This window comes from Chanodichthys erythropterus, chromosome 14 (genome assembly GCF_024489055.1).
Source record: "Chanodichthys erythropterus isolate Z2021 chromosome 14, ASM2448905v1, whole genome shotgun sequence".
Taxonomy (NCBI): domain Eukaryota; kingdom Metazoa; phylum Chordata; class Actinopteri; order Cypriniformes; family Xenocyprididae; genus Chanodichthys; species Chanodichthys erythropterus.
In genome coordinates, this window is record NC_090234.1 from 26,779,035 (window position 1) to 26,806,347 (window position 27,313).

Below are 27,313 nucleotides of genomic sequence, written 5' to 3' on the forward strand. Positions count from 1 at the left end.
AAATAGAAATATCTTAATTTGTAGTTATTTTAGCTTATTTTAATACTTGTTTTACCTTATTTTAAATCATTTTAAGACATCTTAAGGCCCCATTAGAAGTCTGCTGAGGCCCCTGGTTGAGAACTACTGCTCTAAATGAGAACTACTGCTTGTTCATTAAGGTGTTGTTTTTTTTCCGTTCTGAAAGATCCATGAGAAATTGTCCTACTTTACAGAATATTGTGGGCTGATGTGGTTTAAAACTAGTTTGATCTGTTTTTTTGTACTGCTTTTTTTAATGTTGGCTTTTTCTCTTAATAGTTAAAGTGTTCCAGTTTGAGCCCAAGCTGGAGTATATTAAGCGTCTTTTTCTTCAATACAATATTGATCTTTTGGTCCTCTCTTTCCTGCCTTTATCTGCCTTATTTCCCTTCATTCCATTCTTTTCTTGTCATATTTTTCATCTGCCTCTCTTGGCATACTCTTCTATGTTCCAGTAACTGTTAGTTTATCTGATAATGCCTCATTACATCATAGGATTGGCACAGACAGTGTTTATTTGTGCATTAGCAGTTCCCTTGTGAAGTAATCCACATCTAGAGGGACATTGTGCGTATGAAGGGGTGTGTGTATTCCCATCTGTGTCTGCGTCACCCTCTCAAACAGCCAGTCGTGGATCTGGTTGAATTTAAATTCAAGCAAATCAGGCCTTTAGTTTGCAGTCACATGACTGAGTTTGCAGCTGGAGTTGATGTGTGTGTGTGTTTTTGAAGGGTCGAGGTGCTGACTTCGATGAGCCCCTCAGGATAGAGGAAGACACCAACTGGGCCTCAGAACAAACGTATGTTTATATCCATATATTTATTGCATTTATTTGGTCACTAGTTAAAACATATATACCATGTTACTATATACCATGTTTCTAGTTAAAACATATATACAATGTTACTGGGTCCAACAGGTCAAAGGTCAATATGATCAATCAGCTAAAGGAAGCTGTGGAGATGCTGCAGGACCCTAACAGGTAGGTCAGTAGGTGATGGCTGGGATGTTACTCATTCTCTTTCGTTTTTGTCCTCATGTTAAAAGTCATTATTTTGTGATATTCAAATGAGTTCTGTATTTAATCAATATTGGAAAGTCACTGTTAATATCAGATGCATTTCTTAGATAATCAGCATTGGTAATAAACCACAACTGCCAAACCATGAACTGCCACAACATGCATGGTGGTCTCAATAAACTACGGCATGAAGATATTTTAAACATTAGCATCATGATTTTCTGTAAAGCTGTTTTGAAATAATTTGTATTGTGAAAAGCACTATACAAATAAAATTGACTTGACTTTTTTGTTTATGTAAAGGGTTAATATGAACTCGGCTGATCTTTCTGGTATTAAGCTTTACCCTGTGGAAATGGTTACAGTAGATGAGTCACTCAAGTAAGTGACTTTACCATCATAGCTTAAATATTTCACAGTAAATACCAAATAGTCGTTGTAGTAGTAGCACATACTAATGTGCATTTTGAAATTTTCACCAACACACCATTCTTGTTTTTGTTTTCCTACAGTGGCCAGGAGAGTGATGAGAGTCAGGCCACACCTCAGGTAAAACGCCAGTACATATGTGTCTAAGTTACATAATTGATAGACATGTTTCATTTACAGGACCTTACTGGTTCCTCTGAGCATCCTGTTCATTTCCTCTTTATAGTGGCTCTGTAGACTGCAGTGTTTCTCTAGAGTTCCTCTGAGATCAGTGGGCTATTGTTAAAGGTCGACCCGTTTCTCTGTTTCCCAAGAGGATTGTCTTTCATACACCTTTTAGAATGTTTATGTGATGTCAGTTATGTGACGTCATTTTACAAGGTTTATAATATCAAAAGTTGCTAGTTTTCCATTCATTCAAGAGCAGCTGCAAAAAGCCATTCCCTTCATCTAAACTGAGCTAAATTAAAGAAAATCAAGTTCTACACTCACAGTAGCCTCTCTGATTACAAAGAGCTATGTGGTTTGAAGTGCTATCACTACCCTTCAAAGGTTTGGGATTGGTACGATTTTTTATTTGATCACAAATCCATTTGTGTGGAAACTGTGATACATTTTTTAAATTCTTTGATAAATAGAAAGTTCAAAAGAACAACATTTATCTGAAATAGATTTATTTTGTAGCCGTATAAATGTCTTCACTTTTGATTAATTGAATGCATCCTTGCTGAAAAATATTAATTTCTCTCCAAAAAATAAAAAAATAAAAATGTGCTGACCCCAAACTTTTTTGAACGGTAGTATATGTTGTGCTGTCGGTGTGCAGTGGTCTGTCATCGTAGTTTTTTGTGTTGTTGTTTGTGTGCGTAGTTTCCTGTGTTGTGATCTGATTATTTGGATGATAAGTGTTGACTATTATTAAAGTAAATCTGTTATTAACTGTTGCCATGGTGTGCAAAAGTTTTCGTTAGCCTGGTAGCTTGTATGTTTTGGTTAGAGGCAGTTAGGGCTGTTTTTCCAGAGTGATGTGTGCTGTTGTTGGTAAGCTGTAGTGTGATGGTCTTAAGAGCAGTGATTGTCATTGAAGGCAGCTCCCGGAGAATGCTGGGAGTTCCAGAGGAAGAGAAAGTACATTCTAGAACGAGCCCGGCTCGAGGCCCAGCTCGCATGCCAACAGTATGCCCTGCACATGGCACAACAGGTAATCTGACAGTCCTGCCATCCAGCCTGTAGATACACCCTGTTTGACTGGTGAACACTTGAACAACTTGTACAAGTCAAGTGGGGACATTAATAACAAATGTAGCTGCTCTCTGAAAAAATGATTCATCATTCAGTGCAAATGTGTTTGTCATTCGTATGCTGTGCGCTTTGTACCAAATTATCCAAACAAGTGGTTCTGATGTAGCTGCCACATATGCGCTTTTTGTTTGTGCTGTGGTGACATCATTCTTGTTGTAGTTGTGCTTTTGTAAATGTGCTGCTCATTCTCTGCAGACCTACGCAGAATCTGTGTAAACAGAACTCTTAATAAAAGCACCGCAGAATTGGAATGACTGTTATTCATAAGTTCTGTTTGTCTCCTGCGGCCCCTGCATGTTATTTATTAAAATGTGACCCTGGACCACAAAACCAGTCATAAGGGTAAATTTTGAAATTGAGATTTATAGCTGAAAATAAGCTTTCCATTGATGTATAGTTTGTTAAGATAGGACAATATTTGGCCAAGATACAACTATTTAAAAATCTGGAATCTGAGGGTGCAAAAAAATCTAAATATTGAGGAAATTACCTTTAAAGTCATCCAAATGAAGTCCCTAGCAATGCATATCCACTCAAAAATTTACAAAATATCTTCATGGAACATGATCTTTACTTAATATCCTAATGATTTTTGGCATCAAAAGAAAAATCGTTAATTAATTGTCATTGTTGGCTATTGCTACAAATATACCTATGCAACTTATGACTGGTTTTGTGGTCCAGAGTTACAAATCAATGTAAATTCTCATTCTCACAACAATTTTTACTTTTGTAATTTGACACATTTCTGAGTGAAAAATTATGTTCAGAAAAATTTTGGGCCGGACTTGATTTTATCCATGGATCATGAAAAGTGGGTGCTTCATACCAGAATGTGGGATGGCAGATTGCTAAAACAGTGCTAAAATAGTTTTTTGCCTATTGGTCAGTATTATAGTTTATAGTTAAAGATTAAAGAAAGAGTTCACTCAAAAATATCATTTTCTCACTCTCACTCACTCTCTCTCTCATAATTTCTTTCTTCTGTGGGACATAAAAGAAGATATTGAGTAATGTGTTTGGTTACCAACATTCCTAGCATTCTCTTTTCTGTTCTGCAGAAGAAAGTAAATCGTACAGGTTTGTAATGACATAAGGGGGAGGAATTATGACAAAATGTTATTATTATTATTATTATTTGGTGAACAATCCTTTTAATGTTAATTTTTTTTTTTTTTTTTTTTTTTTTTTTTTAATAATGGGCACTGATGATTTGTTCACAATAACACTAGAATTTGATTGTGCTGTAAAGTGCTCAAAGCTTTGTTTAACAGATTTTAACATGTTTAAATCCATACATATTGTTCCATGTACTTTTAGACCATGATGTTATCTTCATGACCTCAGAAATCCCTATTATAGACTGAATAAGTAAATTTACTCATGGGGATTGAGAATCATGCAATTATCTTTCTAATCTAATAAAATAGGAAAAACAAACAGTTCGAGACCGAGAAAGACAGTCATATTGAATCGAGTCAACAGAGAACAGTGATGCATTGTTTCACTATGTCTAAAGAGCTTGTGTGTTGCATCTTACATCATCTCAAGAATCCCACAGCCTGCTTTCTTTCTCACTCTTAGGGCGACGTGATTGGCCAGGAAAGATCAGGTGATAGTTTTGAGACCCAAGTTACCAAGGTAAATCATTTTGCTGACTCACAGTTTAATGTTGCCATGTCTTTGCTCTGATCATAAGGTGCACTTTACACTTATAAAACTGAATTTTACTTGGTTCAGTGCAATTGTGCTGAGTGTCTTTGTGTCATGTACCAGAATGAAGACAAAACCCCAGTTTCCAGCCCCACACTGAGCTCACCTCCCTTTGGTCTGAAGCCCAGATCAGGTGAGAATGGTGTTGTTTTACTAACACATGGTGTCAATGCGCTGGTCGGCATGGAAGGCATTGCACTTTAGAGGATGGTGCACATTTTGGGCTCGCTCTTTATTATCGGTAGATTTTAGTAGTATGAGGGCGGAAGTGTTTGTGTATAAAGATCCTTTTGCCTGTGGCCAACACTTGTTATCCTGTCAAGCTCATAACAGTCGTGCAGTATTACAGTCAGGCTTTTTATCCATACATACTGCTGTTTATTATTACACTCTTGGCTTTGGGGGCTAAACTGCATCTGGTTTAGAAAACAGTACATGGCAACTGAAAATGTCCTGTATTTTCTTTTATTTACAAAGAGATGTTATATATTTCTCATATACCATTCATTATTAATGTATACTTTTAAACAAATACACAAAATAACTTGCTTTACCTCATCTGGATGCAGTTTAATTGATGTAGCTGTTTGTTTAGCTGCCTAGAGGCTTTTTGTTGCTTCCCCCTTTAACATCTAAGCTAGCATTTGCATCATTATCTGTGACCTGTTATTTATGTCTAACATTAACAGCATTATCATGCCCTGAATCTGACAGTTATCATAAATAATGGTCATTTGTACCAGGTGCATTAACAGCATGCCAACAAACTGGTACTGAAATACTGCTAACATTGACTTCTTTTGTTTTTATTTATTTTTTATTTTTTTGTGCTGTGCTGTGCTGTGCTGTATTTACATGTCACTTTGCTCTGCATATCTTCCTGTTTCCTTCTCTTCCCTTTTATTTACCTGTTTCCCTGAACTGCTGCTTGCCTGCTTGTCTGCTCTTATTACACAAACTACTGTTGCTTGGCACCCTCCCATTTTCTGACTGATACCTGAAACCCCTGCCTGTGTTCTATGGTTTTCAAATGAAAATCCCTTGTTTGGCTCCTCCTCCTACTGGTACTGCCCTTTATGTTGATACCTACATCTAGCTTCACCCTCTGTGCTATGCTCGACTCCGCCCTGTCCCCTCCCACTTACACAGGCCCTGCCCACCGATAGAGACACGCCCCCTAGCCCAGCTGAAGGAGACATGCCAAGCAGTGGTAGGTCTGCTCAATGTATCGTCCTGTGCAGTCACATGCGTTGCATCTCTTTGTGTTTTCTTGTCAAAGATGACATTTCAGGTATTTTTATTGTTCTTTATAATATTTTATTATTTATATATATATATATATATATATATATATTTTTTTTTTTTTTTTTTTTTTTTTGGTCACTATCATAGATATTTGAATAATCCTTTAACCCTAAATATGAAATTAGTATGAAACTCGTTCTGCACTGTTTGCGCTACAGAGTCTTAAACCACCCAGAACACCCTAGCCACTGCCTAGCCATGCCCTAGTACACTCATCACTCTAGCTAACACCCTATCAACTGCCTTGCAACACTCGACTGCATTGCAACGCTCTGGCGACCACCCACAGTACCCTAGCATGATGGCAGCAGACTTTGCTTGGGCAAGCATTACTCTCATTACTCTTAATAGTTATCCTCAGACAATGTAAAAATAGTTTGTCCAACTTTTTGTCTCTTTTATCGCTTGAGTATCAATTTTTAGAAATGACTGATGGCTGAATACTTCAGCCCACTGACCAACATTTCACTTTCAACAGGTGTTTGGTTGATGGAGAGAATTTGGAATCTTTTTGAAAATTCAAATGTGGAAGAAATTAATTAAATAATTATTTACTGACAAGATTCACTATCGCTAGCTTCCAATTAAAGGGTTAGTTCACCCAAAAATGAAAATTCTGTCATTATGTCGTTCCAACCCTGTATGACTTTGTCTTTCTTCTGCGGAAGACAAATTAAGATATTTGAAAGAATATTGAAAACAGATGAAATAAAGTTGTACCAGTTTGGAATGACATGAATGTTAGTAAATGAGAATTTTCATTTTTGAGTGAACTATTCTTTAAAGCTCAGTAAAAATAGTCACTTCTCATATACTGACAATTTTTTTTTTTTTTTTAATGAAAGTAAAAAAAATTCTGAGGTTTGTGGTGTAGCATTAAAATGTCTTTTAAAACACTGGAGTGAGAGAGGGGATGTGGTTGAGCTGAAATTTGGGGTGGCCCAGTGGCTTTAAATGGAGATGCATGTATTTATAGAGCTGCTATTTTGAAGCATTAGATAATGGCCCCAGAGGGAAAATCAGACCTCCATTTAAGTGGAAATGCTTTCAGAGGATGAAAAACTGCCAAGAGACATGTGTACTAGCTCATTGTCTTAAGAAAGAGGAAGAGGTAGTGTTGGAAAGAGGGAACATTTTACTAATTAATAACTTTATACAAACTGATACTATTGGACTTTATATTATGAGGAGACTCTGATGGAATCTGCTGCCTTATTATATGATCTAAACCAGTTTAAGGGGAAATCTGTGAAATGTCTTTAAACATAAAACTGACATAAACACTGAACTGAGAGTATTACACTCTTATTGGTAGTTAAAATCATATTAGGCAAACATGCACAGTCCACGAGAGGAATACTCATAGGGAACTTGTAGAATTTGTAACTTCCTGTTAGACGTCAGAAATTCTCCTGTGTTTTGTTTTTTTCTTTGACCTGTACATTTGTTGGGTAAAGCTTTAGTTTAAGGTCCTATTCTCATTATTAACTAGTTGCTTATTAGCATGCATATTAATAGGATATTGGCTGTTTATTAGTACTTATAAAGCACATAATGCCTATTAATAAGCAGTAATTATGAGTTTATTGGGGCAAAATTCATAGTTAACATTTATTTAATAGTGAGAATTGGACACTAATCTAAAGTGTCACCATTTAAGGATAACATTCTGTAATACTCAGTGTCTCTAGCACACAATGTAACAGTAAAAGCGAGAATGAATCTTATTAATGCTGGGTTTGATTGATGTGTGTGTTGCTCTAGAGAGATTGTGAGATAGAAACTAAAAAAAAAAGTGAGAAAAAAAGATTTTTCTTGAAAGCTACATTTTTTAATTTGTGTCACTAGCTTAAAAAAAATGTTTTCAAACAGCTTTCTCCAAACACAATTTGCTATTGGTGAACAAAAAGAAAGCCCCACCCCCAAACTCATGCCATTGGTTGAATCAGTGTTTCTATGTTAGGCTGGCAGAAAAATGAAGAAAGTATTTGAACATAATAAATACACACTTTTAAATAAGTAAATAGGCTGTAAAACACAGACTCACCTCTGAAGTTTGAGAAGTGACTTTTAAGTTGTCTTTTTTTCTCCCTGAAGCAAACACACATACGTTTAGCCATCTACATGGGGAAATTCAGTAGACTTCTATTGGTTTTTTTATACTGCTAGTTATCCTTTCTGGATTTTTAGAATAAAAAATAACTTTATTTACTTTTGTACTGTTTTTATTTTATTTTTTTTACCAAAGGAGATTTTGTCAGATTTAGCTCACTTGTGATTACAAATTTGTCCCAAAATGTTTAAGTAGGTACACACGCACAATTGTTTTTTTTACTAATGCTGCCCAGAGAAGTCAAGCATGTGCTTGCTGTATTACGTCAATGTCCGAGCACAGAAACATGGCTCCAGGGCTTTAAACTGTGAGACAACAAAAAGAGGGAGGAATGTTCTGGAATAACATCCTTTTAGTGTTCCCTACATACTCTCCTCTTCCTTTCATTTCTTCACAGGATGAGTAGTTATGCAACTACAGAAGCACATTCAGATGTGTGGAATGAAGCGTTGTGCTCTTGTCTGTCTCTATCTTCCTCTCTCTCATGTCCAGTGCTCCCCCTTGTGGGGAAATAGTGTATAATAATGGCTGTGAGCTGTCAAATATGGGCAGAATGTTCATTGTGATTAAGCCTTTTGTCTATTAAAAAGCAGCATAATGCCAAAAATAATATTTATTAACATTTTTAGCCTCTTCATGTCAAAATCACCATATGTAACCTTAAGTTTTGAGTTTTGGGATATCATGATGAATGTGACTTTAAATGAAATTGAATAAATGAGAGTGTGTCTTTATGCATGTGAGAGTAAGACAGGAAATATAATGTGCTTTGTGCAGACTGATGACGGTTCAGTTGTGTGACAGTGTTTTTCAGGACCCACAAGACTTTGGAGTCAGTGGATCCTCAGTTCACCATGAGGAGAAAGATGGAGCAGCTCAGAGAGGAGCTGGAGCTCATAGAGCAACTACGAGAGGTACGAAACACTCACACAGAAGCTAAGTATATAAGATAACTGTATTTGTTAGTTGGTTAGTTAGCTTGACTGACTATATAGTTGTAAAATGACCCCACAAGATTTAAATGAAACAGTTTTATTTATTACCAAATCATGTTGATTTTGCCAGAGTATTGAGAGCAGACTGAAAGTAGTTCTTCCTGAAGATCTGGGCTCGTCTCTCATGGATGGGGTTGTGCTTTGTCACCTAGTCAATCACATTCAGCCGCGTTCAGTGGCCAGTATCCATGTACCATCCCCTGCAGTGGTGAGTCATGTCTGAATTATCCACACATTCACACAAACACTATACTACCATTCAAATGTTTGGGGTCAGAAAGATTTTTAGTTTGTATTTATTTTTTTTACTTTTTCTCACCAAGGCTACATTTATTTGATAAAAATACAGTGAAAACAGAAATGTTGTGAAATATTATTACGATTTAAAATAACTGTTTTCTATTTTAATATATTTTCAAATGTATTTTATACCTTTGATGGTAAAGCTGAATTACTCCAGTCTTCAGTGTCACATGATCCTTCAGAAATAATTCTAATATACTGATTTGATGCTCAAAAAACACTTCTTATTACTATTGCTGTTGAATTTTTTTCAGGATACTTTGATGAATATAAAGCTCAAAAGAACAGCATGTATATCAAATAGAAATCTTTAGTAACTTTTAAATGTCTTTACTGTCAATTTTAAATAATGCATCCTTCTTTTAAAAAAATCTTACTGACCCCAAACGTTTGAACAGTAGTGTATTTGTTTACTGAAGTTAGTTAACCTGTGTTTTTTTCTCTTTTTTTATATCTGTATATGGACACATTAAACCTTCAGCCCAAGCTTAGCATGGCTAAATGTCGCAGAAACGTTGAAAACTTTTTGGACGCCTGCAGGAAATTGGGAGTCCCTCAGGTGAATAAGTAATTTTTTTGTGAATGCCAAATGAACTAGAACTGTATTTCAAGGGCCACTGTTTGTATGGGTTTTGCTATATTAGTCTCTCATGTATTGTCCTAAATTAAAAACATTTATTTACTGGTATTGGTGGTGTAAAGTGATGTCTTCTCAGATGCAGTATAAGGAGGACAGACCACTTGTAGAGAAATGAATGTAAAAAACCACAATGATCAACATGATGGCTGTAAGAAAGTCAATCACAGATCAAATATATTTTTAGTGTTACTGAACGAAAGAAGCGTAATTTATTATACTATTTTTGTCTGATTCTATTGTTTATTTGAAACATATTTTATTACTGACAAACAGTTTCTGTTTCAGTTTTTCCCTATTGAAGTAAAAAGGATCTCTTCTTGTGTTTATATTGCCTACATAGAAAATAGCTGCAGGTATCACTGCCGACTGAGACTCTGATTCTATACATTTTACAGATTATAACTAGTCTGTCAATGAAGTACTGTTAATGGGGATTTCCACTGAATTTCTTCTTTGAATCAGGATTTATCTAAACCTGGGAAACCTGCCCGATTAGTTCAAAGGAGTTTTTTTGAAAATGAACCTGTACACACAGGGCTTCTTGAAAACCGGTTCTGGTTAAATACATGTTATCACTTGATGAAATAACTGATTTTGATCATCAGCCTCCCCTAATATGATTGGTTAAAGCAGCTGAGATTGCCTCAAACTGGTCTATGATCAGTCATGCCCTTGAAAACATTTTGGAGCCTTGTGTTTAGCAGCTTCAAGAACATACTGGACCTTCTGTAGTCAATAGATTTTGAGGAAAACTGATCATAGAACAGCATTTACAGGCACTTTCTCACAACGTCATACTAGAGCTGCATCATGCCTTTGTATTAAGATGTTATCATCATGGCTTTAGGCTTCATCCATTTCCAGAGCTTCATTCCATCCTGTTGATGGCTCTGACCTGCTCTCTGATAAATGATCATGTTTCTTCGAGCTGTGACAGATAGAATTCCATTGTACTGATAAACAGTCAATGGACCATGACACATGAGTGGAATGAATTTCTGTGTAAATCGTCCATAAAACCATTATTTCATTTTTCCAGTGTGACAATTTGCATAATACATTGTCCTAACCAGATAAAGCTAGAAGCATTTACAGCTATCTCTTCTATGAAAATCTTTGTTTGTGTCCAAACTATAGCCACAATGAGCACAACGACCATGTTCCCTTGAAACATGGACGAAATGTTTGTTGTTGTCAAGTGAGGGTCGGTAGTCAGTTTTGGGTCCACTTTTTACATTCTTGCTCAAACTGTGCAAAAGTTTCTATTGGTTGTGCCATCCTACCCACCAAAAAATGGTTATTTTATCATATCAGTGACCTTTCTTGTAGAAACCCAGATGTTGTCTTCATGTCTTTATGGGTTGAGCTTGGTCCAAGCCATTCATAACAGGCTGTTCTGATTAGTGTGCACTACAGGAACCTTGTAGTTGTCATAGCTTGTGTCTGTAGTAGCAGTATACTACTACAAGTCTGCATGGCAGCTAGCTTTGTCATTATGTGTCTTTTGTGTTTGCTATCCTGTTACGTGTAGCTGATGCTGTTTAACAGGCTAGTTTATTCTGTGTTCAGGGATATTGTGACAAGCTTTGTTTGTTTGGAAACTGGTCTTAGTAAAGTTTATATATCATTGTTTTGATTATAAACTTGTCTTGGGGTGTAGTACAGTCGTTGAGTTAAGCAGTAGTCTAGCTTGACCTGCTCTGCTCTTTACTGGCTTTTGCAGCTCTCTTGCTTTGTACAGTTTTTAATGCTGTAGCTTGACTTGTGCCTGGCATAAGATCACTACTGCATATGCTCTGCTACCCACCATGCTAACAGCATCTGCCCCAGCACACCTCACACTAGCCACAGCTGCCTTCTGAAAGAGAGACAAAGACTGATAATGTTCAACCTTTCTCTTGGAAAACTCTATTTCAGAAGGCAATAAGAGGGGCATTCTCAGGAAATGGTGCCAATTGTGCTTGAAAATATGAGGATTTTTTTCTTGCAAGGTTAAAAAGATGATTTAGAAATTATCCCCTCATATTTCTCATTTATATTAAGATTAGATAACCATATTCAGAGAAATAGTCCTTTTTTTTTCAATGGTCACAAAAAGTGTAATTTATACACTTTAAAACATATTATATACTACGGAAGAGGATTAGGGCCAAGCAATAATAAAAAAATAAAACCATCTTGAGATTAAAGTTGTTAAATTTCGAGAAAAAAGTCAAAATAAAATGTTGAGAAAAAACTCGTTAAATTTAGAGAAAGAGGTCGAGATAAAATTTTGAAAATAAACTCATTAAATTATGAGAAAAAAGTCGTTAAATTACGAGAACAATTTCGTTAAATTATGAGAAAAATGTCGTTAAACTTTGAGAAAAAAGTCGAGATAAAATGTTGAGAATAAAGTCATTAAATTATGAGAAAAATTTGTTCTCATAATTTAACGACTTTTTTCTCGTAATTTAATGACTTTATTCTCAACATTTTATCTTGACTTTTTTCTTGTAATTTAATGACTTTATTCTCAACATTTTATTTAGACTTTTTACTCGAAATTTAACAACTTTAATCTCGATATGGTTTTATTTTTTTATTATTGCTTGGCCTAATCCTCTTCCATAATATACACTATCATTCAAAAGTTTGGGTTCAGTATGTTTTTTCTTTGTGTTTTTTTGTTTTTTTAAGAAATTAATACTAATTCAGAAAGGAAACATTAATCTGATTAAAAATGACACTAAAGTCATTTATATTTACATACATTAAATTTAAGCACCACAACAGTTTTCAACATTGATAATAAAAAAAAAATTATTGACCACCAAATCGCCATATTAGAATGATTTCTGAAGAAAAACAAATATATTTGCACCACACCACATTATTTAATCAATGTTCTTGTCCTTTGTGCCAAGAATTCTTATGTATCACCTTTTTTTTTTATATATAAACCAGCTGAACTATTGACAGAGATGATGCCAATATGTGTGAGCAAATTGAAATAAATGAAATACTGTAATATACACTTAACTTTGTTTGAACCATGTGGTCAAAAAGACACAAATATTATGTAATTTCTTTAAATAGGCAGAAACATGAAATCATTTCATAAAGAAGGAAATGTCACAGTTTAAAAGATTGAACAGAATACTATATAAACCATGTAATGGAGATGAAGGAGAACATTTAAACTGACTGAGGTTTTCATGAAAAAATGATTGTTTTTTATTTTATTTAAAAAAGATTTCAAACTCTCTTAGCACTACACAATGTATCAAACAATGTGGCTTGCATACTGTATTGTACTGGAACACAAATTTATGGCACCATTTTCTGAGAATGATCCAGAATTCGTACCATTTGTTGAGCTCAAAGCATTTTACCTTTGACCTTTATCACTGTCTAATCACCTTCCTTATCTTTCTCTGGTGCCGAACGGATGATCTCTCCTTTTCTTATTTCCCCTCTTATTTGGTTTCATTTTCCCTTTGTTCCTCCCTCCATCTATACTTCATTCTTACTCTATTCTCTTCTCTTCTTCCTCTTCCTGGTTCTCTTTGCCATTCTCTCTATGATTTGAATCTCTCTCAGTCCTCTCTCTGTTCGGCTTATGACGTTCTGCAGTGTAACCTGCGTCCACTCTGGGCCGTGGTCGCGGCCTTGCTCATGGTGGAGAGCACAGGAACAAGGCAGAAGGAAGGAAAGGTGGAGAGTGGCAGGGAGAGAGAGACAGAGGTCAAGAAGCTTATCCCCGAGTCCACTCAGACTCCACCTCCTTCCTGGCAAATATGGGATCTGATTGGCTCAAGTCTGCTGCACGTTTTCTGTCTGGTGATGCTGTTTGTGGCCTACAGCTGGAGCGAATTTAAATAACATACATGCACTAAAAACACAAATAACACATTATATCATTTATTGGTCCTGGAAAGCACATTGGACAGTTTTTGATGGCCACACTTAAGAAAGTCTGTCTTAAAATAGACACTGCCTGTTTTTTGAAGGAGCAAATTTTAATTTGTTAAAACGGTATCACTTTACAATAAGGATCCATTAGTTAACATTAACTAAAAATGAGCAATACATTTGTTACAGTATGTATTAATCTTTGTTAATGTTCATTAATGTTTAATGTTTATTCATATTAGTTCACAGCATTAACTAATGTTAGCAAACACAACTCTTGATTTTAATAATGTATTAGTAAATGCTGAAATTAACATTAACTAAGATTAATAAATGCTGTAGAAGTATTGTTCATTCTTAATCTATGTTAACTAAAGTAGTTAACTAATGTTAATTAATGAACCTTATTGTAAAGTGTTACCGTAAAAACAAACAAATGCAAAAAACAGGTTTGTGATGGATAGTTTCATACGTTTAACCAACGCTTACATCTTAACTTTGCTATGGTGAAACCAAACATAACACAATACATTTTTGTAAGAACAACATGTGCTCTTTAATATAGGAACTTGATGTTTTCATGTTTGAGGAAGTATTATTTATTAGTTGGTGAATATAATATTTATTAGTCTTTGCATAATGCTAAAGAAACCATCTTTAAACAGACGTTTTACAAACATGTACGCGGGAGGTGCACTGAGCACTTTAATAAGGAATGAAAAATGGCCACGTTCTCACTCACTTTCACCTCTTTCTGAATCCCCTTGCAGAAAGTTGAATTTCAGCAGTCATAACGCTGATATTTTGTTGGTCCTCTTGAAAAATGCACATATAAACAATATAAGTGGTATAGTTACTAGCATCTGCATGACAAAACTAAAATAATAGAAATGGATATGGAGGTCTTGCCTCATGCCAATCAAGCCAGTGACCAGCAATGTATCGACAGGAATCAAGCGCACATTTAGTCTACTTCAAAAAATAAAAAACAATTTACAGATGATAATATGAGTACACTTGAGTAAGTGAAGGCCCAGATGTCATTAAAGCAAAACGATAGCTTTGCTTTGCACAGAAGTCTTGTATGGTGAGGTTAAATCTATGATTAAAAATATTAATCATTAGCATAAGGGCTAATTAATCTGATGGATGTAAAAAAGCAGCAACTTTTGGTTAACAGTGTTTTTAAAGAGCAGCAGTTCAAGTTGATGTGTTATTGAAAATGATTAAATATCCTGCACAGTCATAAATGATTACAGTGTTATTTTATCCAAAACTCCATCAATAGCATTTTTTTGATTCTCTTTACGAGAGATCAGAATAGGACTAATGAATCGTTTCGTTAATTTCCTGTTCATTAGAAAAACAAAATGGCATACAGTGTGAAGCAAATCTATTTTTTAATTAATGTAATGAGCATCATTCCACAGAGATGTGACTAATTCAAACCAAACAATGAGGAATAATGGGGTCTTCATGAAGATTTTCTTCATGTATTCTATCCGTGATCTGTAATAAAGGGCTGAAGCAGGTTTTTAAATTATGAAATATCAGATTAACACAATTTGTATGAGTTCAGTAATTGAGTAATCGGTGTAGTGGTTGTATGTAATTAACTGCTGTGAAGGTCTGATTCTTGATTCTAATTGGTCTCTTCTAATTGGATCCTCTGACTCTATTTTAGGTTCTGATCTTTATCTCACATAATAGACTGACCTTGTTCATCTCATCACAGATAAAAGGAACCATTAAAAGGAGTTAGTAAATGAACAGACAGTGATGTCACCGAGGCCTCTTGACATAATTTCCTCAAAATACAAAATACTTTGAACCTTATCTGTGCGATCACATCTGTTATAATTGGTTCTGCTTTCATCATCCAGTTTGCTAAAAATAAAATGCAATATTGACTCTTCAGTACCTTTTGTTTGGTACAATTTCCCAGTTATTTCCTCATTTCTCAAAAAGCTACCAAATGCAAAAAGTGTTTGTATTACTTTAAAGGCTTAAATGAGACTGCATGGGTTGCTCTGACAGTTCAGCTGCTTCTGTTTGTTCAGCTCTAGACTCTTTGACTCCTCTCAGTGTTGAATTATGTGCAGTGCTGCTGCTGCTGCTGCTAATGGACTTTGTATGGCATTGTGGTTTTTATGACCCTGTATATGAAAAGGAATAAATGTACAGTTTGGGTTGTTTTTCTCAGCTTTCTGGTTGTTTCTTTAAGACATTTTTGTCTTACAATTTAGTTAATATTCAAATGTTTGGAGTTGGTAAGATTTTTTTTCTTTTTGAAAGGAAATAACACTTTTTTTCTTTAATTTTACAAAAGATTTGTATTTCAAATAAGTTCTCTTTCAAACTGTGCTCTCTCATCTCATATCTTGTATCTTGTTTTGGTGCATTAATCTATTTAATTATTCTAAGAACACAGCTGTGATTTGCACTCAAAATTCTTTTAGGCACTTTATTTCATATTTTATAACATTATTTACAGGGGAATAAAACACAGAGAATCCTGGAAAAAAAAATATCACAATTTCCACAATTGATGCTGAAAAGTCAGCTTTACCATCACAGTAATAAATTACATTTTTAATTGGATTCTATTTGAATATATTTTATTTAAATTGTAATAATATTTCACAATATTACTGCTTTGACTTTATCAAATAAATGCAGCCTTTGTGAGCATAAGAACTTCTTCTAAAAACATAAAAAAAAAAATATATATATATATATATATATATATATATATATATATATATATATATATATATATATATATATATATATATGTTATTGACTCCAAACATTTGACCAGCAGTGTATGTGTATTTAGGCTTTAGTGTCTGAGATGCAATTATTTTATATATATATATTTTGAATATTTGATTGTTTGAATAACTGATATAATATTGGGCATCACTGCTAAATGAGGTGAGTCTATAAGTTTAATTAACTGCATTCAGTAAAAAGTGCATTCAGTTTTAATTAAGATTTTCTGTCAGGATTTTCTTCAGGGTTCCCACTCCTTTTGACCACTAAAATTTACAGTTGTTTGTGATTTATAGATAAGGATTTTTAAAAATGTTTTTAAAGAAATTGCTCTTGATAACAATTAAATGTTTTGAGCTGAGCATAAAAGTAAAAAAAAAAAAAAAAAACGACAACAATTTAACATTTAAATAAAAATTTTTTACTTAAATGACTTGAGATTTTCATTATTTGACATCTAATTAAAAAACGTTATGCCTGAACATTTTTAATGTTTTCCATGACTGTGGGAACCCTGTCTCTTTCCTCTCTGACTAAGCACTTAATTTGTGACTCTCTTTCTCCAGGATAAATTATGTCTGCCACATCATATTTTGGAGGAGAAGGGACTCATCAAAGTTGGCATTACTGTCCAAGCTTTGCTGGATGAGACTTCCACCAACCAGACACTCTTCACATGAATCACACACACACACACACACACTAATCCCCATGGATGGACCTTCACCACCAGATGATCTTTGAGAAATTCCCTGGACACTGTCCATATATTCCTATTATAATAGCTGATCCTCGACTGCAGGTATATGCTCATGTTTTCCTCATTTCCTTCACTTTTTTATTGTTTAGTACTGTTATGTGATCACTGTTGCCCACATAGATGTATATGCAAATTTAGCTCAAAAACTAGCTTGAAATATAAAATTCCTTAATTTAATATACATATTTATTAAGCAGCTAGTTGAGATATGCACAATTCCTGATGAGATATATATATATATATATATATATATATATATATATATATATATATATATATATATATATACATATATACATATTATACATATAGTACGTGTGTGTGTGTGTGTGTGTGTGCTTAGATTATTAGATTATATGATATTTGTGTTGGGCCTTTAGTGATCTAGATTTAGAACACTCATCCTCCCAGTTTTAAAATATGTGATTTTTTTTATTATTTTTTTTATACAGTTTTTCTTCGATTGCTAACACACAGTTTATGGGAGCAATTCACCATTGTCTCACAACTATAAACACAAACTCAAAACTATACACCAACTTGCACAAACCTCAAACTTCCAGGTCAGAATCAAATATTTTAGTCAAAAACAAGCTGTATATTGTTAGAATCAGAAATTGGCTTTAGAAACAAATAACAAATGCACAGACTACTTACCTGCCTAGATAACAGCAGTGAGATCAATTCAAATCAACACTGTAACAAAAACCACTGGGGAATAATATATTCAGGAATAATTTCTCAGCTGTCTATTACAGTATACAACATAAATGAAAGTGCAGATACAGTAAAATACAACTGGCTTTAGGATTTTTTTTTTTATTACACTACAGTAAAGTGATCTTACAGTAGATGAAAAGCACTGGAGAAGAAAAGTTCAAATACCAAATTGAATATGAAAAAGACTTTCTCTACCTACCTTAGGCAGTCATCTCCCAGTTCTGCAAAAAATAATTACATTTAAAAAAATACATTTGACAATCATTAGTTTGAGGGTGTACTACATGTGGTACAATTTACTCTGCATAGAATAGAATAGCATTAAAAGTATTCAGTGTGTGAAAACAGGCGAAATGTGTTAAACGTGAGAAATGTGTTGAGAACTGAATGAAAGATTTGGGGAAAATGAATCAGTCATAGTGTGTTAGCAATCAAGAAAAACGAAACCGCTTTCTAACTTGTTTTTTGGGAGCCATTGATGTTTTGTCTCAGGGGAAGTGTAGCCTCACTATAGTTTCATACAGTCTCTGCTCTGCTTACCTGTCAGTCAGGTATTATTTCACTAAAAGAATATGTCTGAGTGTGTGTACAGAAAGCAACATACTTTTCTTTATTTGTGTTTGTGTGATTGATATCTTCAGGAGAGTGTTTCTTTTGTGAGAGTGAGAGAACGGGGGCACATGTTTGCACTTTTTGTATGTAAGTTTGTGTGTCTAAGAACTTTTTTTTTTTTTTTACTTTGTTCTACTTGTGTGTTTTTGCTTATGGAAAGTCTGATGTCCAAAGCTTCAGTTCCTCAGATTCATGAAACAGACCAAAACTTCTGAAGCTGGAATCTCACTGGAGATTATTTGACAGTTGCCAAAATTATTTTCTTATCAAACTGACATAATCATTTTATACAGTTCTTTATAAATGCTTTAAATGTTGTTTTTTTTTTAAATAAGAGTTTTGTATTTGGTAGAAGGATTTGTAATGTGATAATGGTGTGTGAACGTGAAAAATGTATAGAACATTTATATTTGAAGTGCTTATTTTAGAAAGAATATATTTGATTTGGTTATTTTACTTAAATTTGAAGCACAATTAACTTTATTAATGTGAATTGACAGGGCAAAAAAGCAATTTTATTATGATTTAAGTTCTTATATAAAAGCAAATATAACACTTCCATATGTAATTTCAGAGAGAGATTTATTCATGAATAATCTGCATGCACTAATGACAAATAAAAACATTCACAAGGATTATCCATATACTGTAATTGCCAACAAAAACTCAAGTTTTAACTGCTCTTAAAACTTTATTCACATTATTATACTGTAATTACTAACAAAAATATGGCTAGAGGTTTTAATTTTAAACACACACAACAACTGTGTATCCTAATAGTATTCATATACTTGGCAACTTCTGGGATTTTTTTTTCTTCCACTCCATAAACCTGTCATAATTTAATTAAAACACATGGAATAGAAAATATGGATTAGAAAGTGTAATTTTAGAGACATTTGAAAGGGAGAGCACTTAGATTTTGGTATTTAGTGGTAGTTTTACAGGAGATAAGCCTTTAACATTGACATTTATTTTAAAATCAAGTATAGACAATAGTTCCATTCACTGCTGTATCTTTTGATAAATTATGTTTTTAGTTTAGATTAATTCAAGTACAGTATCAAAATGTCTGCTACAGTGGGCAAGTTGTGCATCATTACTGTAATATCAACATTCCCCACCACTTCAGAGACAAAGTAACCACTTTACACACTAGATAGAGGTTTAAATACCGATTTGATTTAGAAATGACAGTGTTTTGCACTTTATGTATTTGGGACTGTCTTTTTTGGCAACTGGCAAATAGTATTATGCGTGGTATTTATATTACAGTATTTGGGGGAACTATTATCAGCAGATCAGATGAATAATGTATTTGATAAATCACCTTAAAATGGGATACAAATCTTTAACTGCTGAATGTTATGTGGCTATTTTGTCTTCAATGTATAAAGAGAAAAGGCTTATACTAAACATTTTTGTACTTTAATTTTTTATAAATAAGAATTATTTTTCCATGTCTTCTCAGTGTTTGGGATTTTACCCCCTTTGCAATTCTGTGAACTTTAAGGTGCATGTACAGGAATGTTTTTGGGAAAAGCATGCAAGTCATTCCACCTTTTGCCTTAACCTCTGTAAATAAGGTTTATCTGTACCGACTTCAACCAGTAAAAACTTTCACCTTCAATGACTAGTTTTTTTCTCAGAAATTCATGATACTGTAGACATGACATAATGGTGATATTATTTGCTAAACTACAATGTTCAGATGCTCAATAACATGTAGAATAATTGTGCACAAATGAGTCATTTGCAGAATACCTCTTCATTCAAATCATTCACTGCAGAACAACAAATACAAAACCACAACCAAATGCCTTTATTTAATGAAATGTATTTGTCTCTACACATAAAAATCACCCTGTTAATTATGCATAAGAAAATACAGAGGGTTGCACTGTAAATTTTAAGGGATGGTGAGCCAATCAAGTCTGATGTCATTTCCAGGTGTGTAGATAGGTTTTGTAATGATCTGGAAGGCACAAGAGCTGGTTGCCATAATCATGTCACAGTTTCAGGCATTCAGATATTTGGCATGGTGCTTGATGTGGTCGTTGATGAAGGAGAAGATGAAATAGTAGCTGTGATCATAACCCTGATAGAGAAAAGAAAAACAAGATTGAATCGAAGAGCAGAGGTTTTGTCTTATATACTCCATTATAAAGCGTTAAACAGTGACATCTAATCCTGAGACCTGAGTTAACCTAGTTGCATTGATGGAGAATTCATTTAAAATATTACAAAAGTCAATGCATTAAAGTTATTATTGAGGTTTATTTCAAATTCAGAGACCTGTCCAACCACCACGTGGTCCAAAAATCTGCGACCACAAGTGAAAATGCTTCCATTTTATTAGTTTAACACAAATGTTCATTACAAATTATATTATCAGCATAATAAAAGATTTCAGTGAAAAATTCACATGAATTTTAGCAATTTATAGTACTTGTTATGTGCCCGTTTTGCCTTAAAGTGCAAAAAGCATAGGTACTGTATAATCAAAAAGATTTCCCAACATGCCATTCCTCTCATTTATCACTGTGGGTTCAGTACTGACCTGCTGAAGGCGGAAAACTACAGGAATTTTCTTCTTGGAACAGGCAGCGATCAGATTGTCAGGAAGCAGCTGACTGGAAGACAAGAACTGGTCATCACGGCCTTGATCAATCAGAATATCAAGCTCAGGACCGGAATATGATTCAGCCAATACTGTAGCATCATACAGCTGTGGAGATGACAGAGGAAGACAATTAAGACAAAGGGATTCCTGATGTTGTACAATGCAGTGTGCTACAGTAAAAGATGTTACATAAGAAAAAATTATTATACACTGCTATATACACTACCATTCAGTTTGTGGTTGGTAAAAAATTGTAATGTTTTTGAAAGAAGTCTTAATTTCACCACAACTGAATTTATTTGATCACAAATACAGTAAAAACTGTAATATTGTGAAATATTATTACAATTTATAATAACAATTTTTTTATTTTAATATTCTTTAAAGTTTAATTTATTCCTGTGATGGCAAAGCTGAATTTTAAGCATCATTACTCCAGTCTTTGGTGTACGGAAGAGGATTAGGGCCAAGCAATAATAAAAAAATAAAACCATCTTGAGAATAAAGTCGTTAAATTTCGAGAAAAAAAGTCTAGATAAAATGTTGAGAATAAAGTAATTAAATTATGAGAAAAAAGTCATTAAATTATGAGAACAACCTCAAAATTTAACGAATTTGTTCTCGTAATTTAACTTTTTTCTCAAAATTTTATCTCAAATTTTTTCTTGAAATTTAACGACATTTTTCTCATAATTTAACGAATTTGTTCATGTAATTTAACGAGTTCTCAACATTTTATCTCGAAATTTAACAATTTTTTTCTCGTAATTTAACGAGTTTATTCTGAACATTTTATCTCGACTTTATTCTCGAAATTTAACGAGTATTTTCTCGAAATTTAACAACTTTAATCTCGAGATGGTTTTATTTTTTTATTATTGCTTGGCCCTAATCGTCTTCCGTATTGGTGTCACAAGATCCTTCAGAAATCATTATAATGTTCTGATTTTTCGGGATTCTTTGATGAATAGAACGTTTTTTTTAAAGCATTTTTTTAAAATAAAAATATTTTGTATCAGTGTCTTTACTGTCACTTCTGATTAATTTAATCCACTCTTGATGAATGAAAAGTAGTATATAAAAAAAATAATAATTAATGGTAGAGTATCCACATATAATCACCTCTTACCTCCCAGGTGGACTTGTCAGGTCCAAGATAGCCAGAAAAAGCTTTCTGTCCCCATGCACATTGTATGGGGTTACAGATGGGCGCAAACGCTGACACTGACTGAAACAGGCAAATGCACAAAATAACTAAAAAAAATCATATAGAATATCTAATCTTCAAATAATTAAATTACGATTTATTGCATGTAATATGAAACGTGCCTTATATTTCCCAGGATTCTTAAGTGCACAAATGAGAGCTCCATGTCCCCCCATGGAGTGACCAGAAATGGACATTTTCTCTGGATCAGCAGGGAAGTTAGAATTAATCAGTCGTGGGAGCTGAGAACAAGAGAAAGAGGATGAAGATGAGTGCATGCGCCAGTGTTTAAGGTGTCAAGGTTTCATTTTTAACTGTAACCGTCTTCAGAGTATAACTTTTCCTAATGAATAACTAGGTTTTGGAACAGAGATAAAGAGCACACCTCCTCGGTGACATACGAGTACATGCGGTAGTTGGTCTTCCAGGGCTCCTGGGTGGCATTGACGTAAAATCCTGCACCTGTCCCAAAGTCCCAGCTCTCATCCTCTCCTTCAATGTTGCAGCCACCTGACGAGAGCAGAATCATCTCATTTTCTGAGCATGGCCTTGTGTGTAAATGAGGAAATTTTAGTGTTGGTTGACTTGAATATTTCTGATAGCAAAATAACAATAACCAGGGGTTCATCACTTTCTTACTGCAACAGTACAGACTTAAATGACATAATATTAGTTTACATCTGATTTATGCTTTAACTGGAATTTCTCCAAGCACTGTCTGGTGGGAAACTCTAAACCCTGACCTAAACTGGGAAGTCACAATGCGATTTGATCCTCAGGGGAGACTCTTTATTTTTTTTAATCTATATGTTGTAGTAATGTTCTGACTTTCCATGGGACCTCAGCCCCACAATCCACCCGTTTCTATAATTATTAAGTTTCAGTCCATGCATCTCTAGGATTCGGCCGAGCAGAAATCATAATTATAGGGTGTAATCTCTCCAGAGATGGACCAGCAACACTCGAAACTGTAGTGGTGTGTGGTGTATCATAAATGTTCAGATGTTTACGTGGACTGGTGTCTGGAGCTACGACGATGATCCCATGTTCAGAAGCTGCCTGCTGGCTCCCTGCTTTAGTGATGAAGTTTTGCTCAGTGCATGTCAATCCTAGAAAACACAGTGTATGGTTAAATACATTTATAGTACATTACTGGTAATGTATATTATTATTATTGTTGTCTCTTTGACTAATTGCTTTTGTTCCTCTTTTGTTAGTCACTTTGAATCGAAAGTATCTGCTAAATGCATAAATGTAAACATACTTAAAAGGCAACAATATTTGTCCAATAATACAATGTGAACTAAATGTAGTATACTTCAGTATGCAGTATACAGAAATAGTAGTCATGCTCATTCACACAAACTGGCCTAGAAAAGAGAATAGGAATACATTTAAGTACCTGAAAGCCAATATAACACTGGACATTTGGAGCTCTCAGCCTTGGGAGGAAGGTAAATGGCGAACTTCATTTTACATTTTAACTCAGAGCTGGAAATAGAGTTTATGTTAAGATCAGTGAGGCGAATGTTTCATTCAGGCGTTTTAATGAAACTTAGTCTCTCACCTGTCATGCTCGAACACTTTCTGATATCCATTGCAGCACTTATTAGAAGAAACTTGCGTCAGTGCCATTGCTCTGCTGAGAAAAATCAAAGTTCGAGTTATGAAAGATCAGATTTCATATATAGAATCATTTTGTACGCGCATGAAAACATATGCACAAACAATACTTCATGATCTGACTTCAAAACATGAAGGATAATCGCTTTCAATCACTTTACATGTATCTGGACACCATTTGAAGCTTGTCAAATAATTTCGTTTAACATTTAATTCATATCTAACGCTCCAGACTCATGGAGTCTGCGCATGCGCACTACAGTAACTGGCCTGCCAAACTCACAGCACTGCTTGCATTATCTGCAGAAAACGATCCAAAGAAGCGCCTCAGAACTCTCGAAATAACGCCAAAAGATACGCTACAGAAAGTTAAGTTTAATTTAGCTCCCGTGTAACAGTCCTCTTCATGCAGGATAATGGCTTGGATATTATTTTGTAGCACTTACCTCTGCAGCTAAAGGATTCCAGAGTTCAGTATCACGTCAGGGCTTGCGTAAGACGTAAAGTCACGCCCACTTACGTTCTTGGTCTGTGCTTCTACGTTTTAGTCATACAGGGGCGCTCGAGAGACGTCTTTCTGTTTGAAAGCGTATTAGTGACCGAACCTGTCAGTGTGCGCCCAAGAAATTACATTAACAAACTTGATATTTGCAGTTCATGAACCCTTTAACTAATCTTTAAAATAGGATGTTTGTTGTCCAAAAGTAAGTATTAATTAAATATAGGCCTGAAGGTCTGTCTGTCTGTCTATCTGTATTTATCTATCAATGCAAAGTAAACATGAGAATCCATTAGTATTTTTCTTAATGTGTACACTGTTGGTCTGAAAGTGTTAATAAATGTAAACACTTGACATTGAAAGTGTAGCTTACTTAACTGAACATGTTTGTGCCTTGTTAATTATGATATAATACAAAGTATACACTTTACTTCTCATGATGTATAGTTAGTCAACATTACATTTGGACTTAATTGTTATGTTGTACCCTGGTGCATATGGTGCATTGGGTGGATTTTCATTTGTAGTGATGTTCAGATGCAAACGATACATCAGTGCCCTGCCTAACAGCATAATTTACAGATGAGATGACATACTGTTACATCAGTTAATAACGCTTAAAATCTTCATTTGTCCTTCATAATGACACTATCTGATTTCCTTTGAAATCGAATGATTTGTGACCATATGCCCTAGCCGTTGCTTATGCTTATGTGCCATTAAGGAACTTTATTGTTTTAGTGTCCTTCAGTTTAAACCGATTACTGTTTCACCTTAAGTACTGCCATCATTTACAAAATGCTCGGCATGATTCAGTGCCTACCTACTTCCACTGTACTGCATGCTAAATATGATCAGGATGAAATGATAAACTCCATGGAAATGTGTTACTTTGAGCATCTCAAACCAATAATCACATCCTTTCTAAAAACTAAATAAACAGTAATGACCACATACAGTGGAAAATACATTAGTGTCCCCTGTTAAAGACAAATCGTAGGCTGTCCAGACAATTACCAGAGCATGGAACGGAATGCTTACTTAATTTAACTGCAGAAACACAGTGTACTGCAGAACACAATCAATCTCTCTCCATCAGCCATCTGTAAAGGCATTTTACCTTCAACATTTTTATTGGTTTTCTAATAAAGACCACAAAAAAAAAACATTTTAAAGAAAAGTCTTGCCTTATCTGGTAACATCATTAATCTTTTAAACAATTAAGCATTCTAATGTTTACAAATTATTCAGTAGTTGTGGCCTAAGGTTAGAGAGTTGGACTTGTAACCCGAAGGTCATGAAGAAAATGTAAGGGAATGAGCAGCGCTCTCTTCCACTCTCATTACTCACAACTGAAGTGCCCTTGAGCAAGGCACCCCAGCAAAAAAATTGCTGCCCACTGCTCCAGGTGTGTGTGTGTGTTCAGTACTCACTGCTGTGTGCACTTGGATGGGTAAAATGCAGACCACAAATTCTGAGTATGGGACATCATAATTGGTTCCACGTCACTTCACTTTCATTTATGCGCTATTCTATGCCTTTTTTGTGTGTGTGTATAAATAGTGTGAGAAGTGTGTTTGACACTGAAAATTCCAAATCACTTCAAATACCCGTATGATTCACTTATTTAACAGAAAGAGCCGAACATTGAACACTTCATGCACTCAACTTTCAAGCTTTCCTCTGATGCTGGGTTACAAAATAACCTGGTAACACTTTACAATAAGGTCCCATTAGCTAGCATTACTAAATGCATTACCTAAAATGAACTAACAATGAGCAATACATTTGCTACTGTTTGTATTTATCTTTACGTTACTTAATTTCATGTTAACTAATGTATTGTAAAGTGTTACCAATAACCTTATAAAATTCATATACTAAACGGTAGAGTACAAGCACATACATCATTTTTGGGACACAACTATACTTTCAGTGGTACCTCAATAAAATACTCTTTCTGTGCACTCTATAACACTCTTTATCTATTTAAGAGCCTTTATCTGTAGTAAAACTGTATTGTTAATCACACATGCAGCATCAGCCAAGAGAAATCAAATACTTCCGTATATTCGAAAAACAGTACACCAAAACAGTAGTATGTCCGAATAGCATTCAAAAAACAGTTCAACCGGATGACCTTCTACCTTAATGGTCATGAAGTCAATTCATATTCTTGTACCTACTCATTAGAATGCGATTTCGTCTTTGGTTTCCAAAGGAACTTATGACTCCCACATAATATGAATATAGAGTCTGTTTAGCTGAAAGGGAATTTGATCACAGATCCACTGCTATGAATCATCACTAAGGTCTGAATGGCTTACTGATTTGAAAAGCTTAATTATACTCTCAGTGTTCGCATGTTAGATAAAGGGCAATATTAAGGTGAAGTGACACCTTTTGACACAATATTACTTTTTTAAACCATGTTGTTTAGACTTTACTAATTTAACATTGGTACATACCGATAAAGCATGAAAAGAGTGAGATTTACAGCTAAGGTGACACATTCTTGCAACCTGATTTGATTTACAGCTATACATCAAAAGCAAGGCCAGTGATTTGTATGGAGTGCAAAAGAATATAGTCTAACCTTGTGATGGTTACACTGGATGCCCTTGTCCTGCTTATCATATCTCAAGCTTTCTGTAACTGCTGCTAAATGGATCTCTTTTTATTATTTTTTTATACGCTTATAATATTTAATGTGCAGCATACACTCAAAAACTGTAACCCTGTAACCCACATCAAATGG

General features: G+C 34.5%; 2 protein-coding genes across 8 annotated transcripts in view; one reads left to right on the forward strand and one right to left on the reverse strand.

The window, feature by feature from the left end:
• The window catches only part of lrch1 (leucine-rich repeats and calponin homology (CH) domain containing 1), a 48,467-nt gene extending 28,234 nt beyond the window's left edge, over positions 1–20,233 (forward strand). The window contains exons 10-20 of one of the 3 annotated variants that reach the window (XM_067410598.1): positions 753–820; positions 941–1,003; positions 1,346–1,423; positions 1,555–1,591; positions 4,358–4,414; positions 4,550–4,619; positions 5,583–5,696; positions 8,709–8,818; positions 8,970–9,107; positions 9,684–9,761; positions 17,078–20,233. In XM_067410598.1, coding sequence (XP_067266699.1) covers positions 753–820; positions 941–1,003; positions 1,346–1,423; positions 1,555–1,591; positions 4,358–4,414; positions 4,550–4,619; positions 5,583–5,696; positions 8,709–8,818; positions 8,970–9,107; positions 9,684–9,761; positions 17,078–17,191 — 927 coding nt within the window. In that variant the 3' untranslated portion in view covers positions 17,192–20,233. Of the gene's footprint in view, positions 1–752; positions 821–940; positions 1,004–1,345; positions 1,424–1,554; positions 1,592–4,357; positions 4,415–4,549; positions 4,620–5,582; positions 5,697–8,697; positions 8,819–8,969; positions 9,108–9,683; positions 9,762–17,077 lie in introns of those variants that run through there. The other 2 variants (XM_067410599.1, XM_067410600.1) reach the window with 2 other exon arrangements.
• Positions 20,234–20,426: 193 nt separating this feature from the next.
• Positions 20,427–24,578, reverse strand: esd (esterase D/formylglutathione hydrolase). Of its 5 annotated transcripts, none has more exons than XM_067409990.1 (9): positions 24,503–24,578; positions 24,001–24,075; positions 23,836–23,924; positions 23,444–23,542; positions 22,819–22,943; positions 22,556–22,675; positions 22,356–22,454; positions 21,164–21,331; positions 20,427–20,701 (listed from the first exon to the last, which is right to left on the reverse strand). In XM_067409990.1, the coding sequence occupies exons 2-9, from the start codon at positions 24,066–24,068 to the stop codon at positions 20,621–20,623; spliced, it is 849 nt and encodes a 282-aa protein (XP_067266091.1). In that variant the 5' UTR covers positions 24,069–24,075; positions 24,503–24,578; the 3' UTR covers positions 20,427–20,620. The 5 variants fall into 5 exon arrangements, with proteins under 5 accessions (XP_067266091.1, XP_067266090.1, XP_067266089.1 ...); XM_067409989.1 differs by having other exon boundaries at positions 24,001–24,072; positions 24,503–24,550; XM_067409988.1 differs by lacking the exon at positions 24,503–24,578 and adding an exon at positions 24,340–24,468 and having other exon boundaries at positions 24,001–24,072.
• Positions 24,579–27,313: the final 2,735 nt, after the last annotated feature.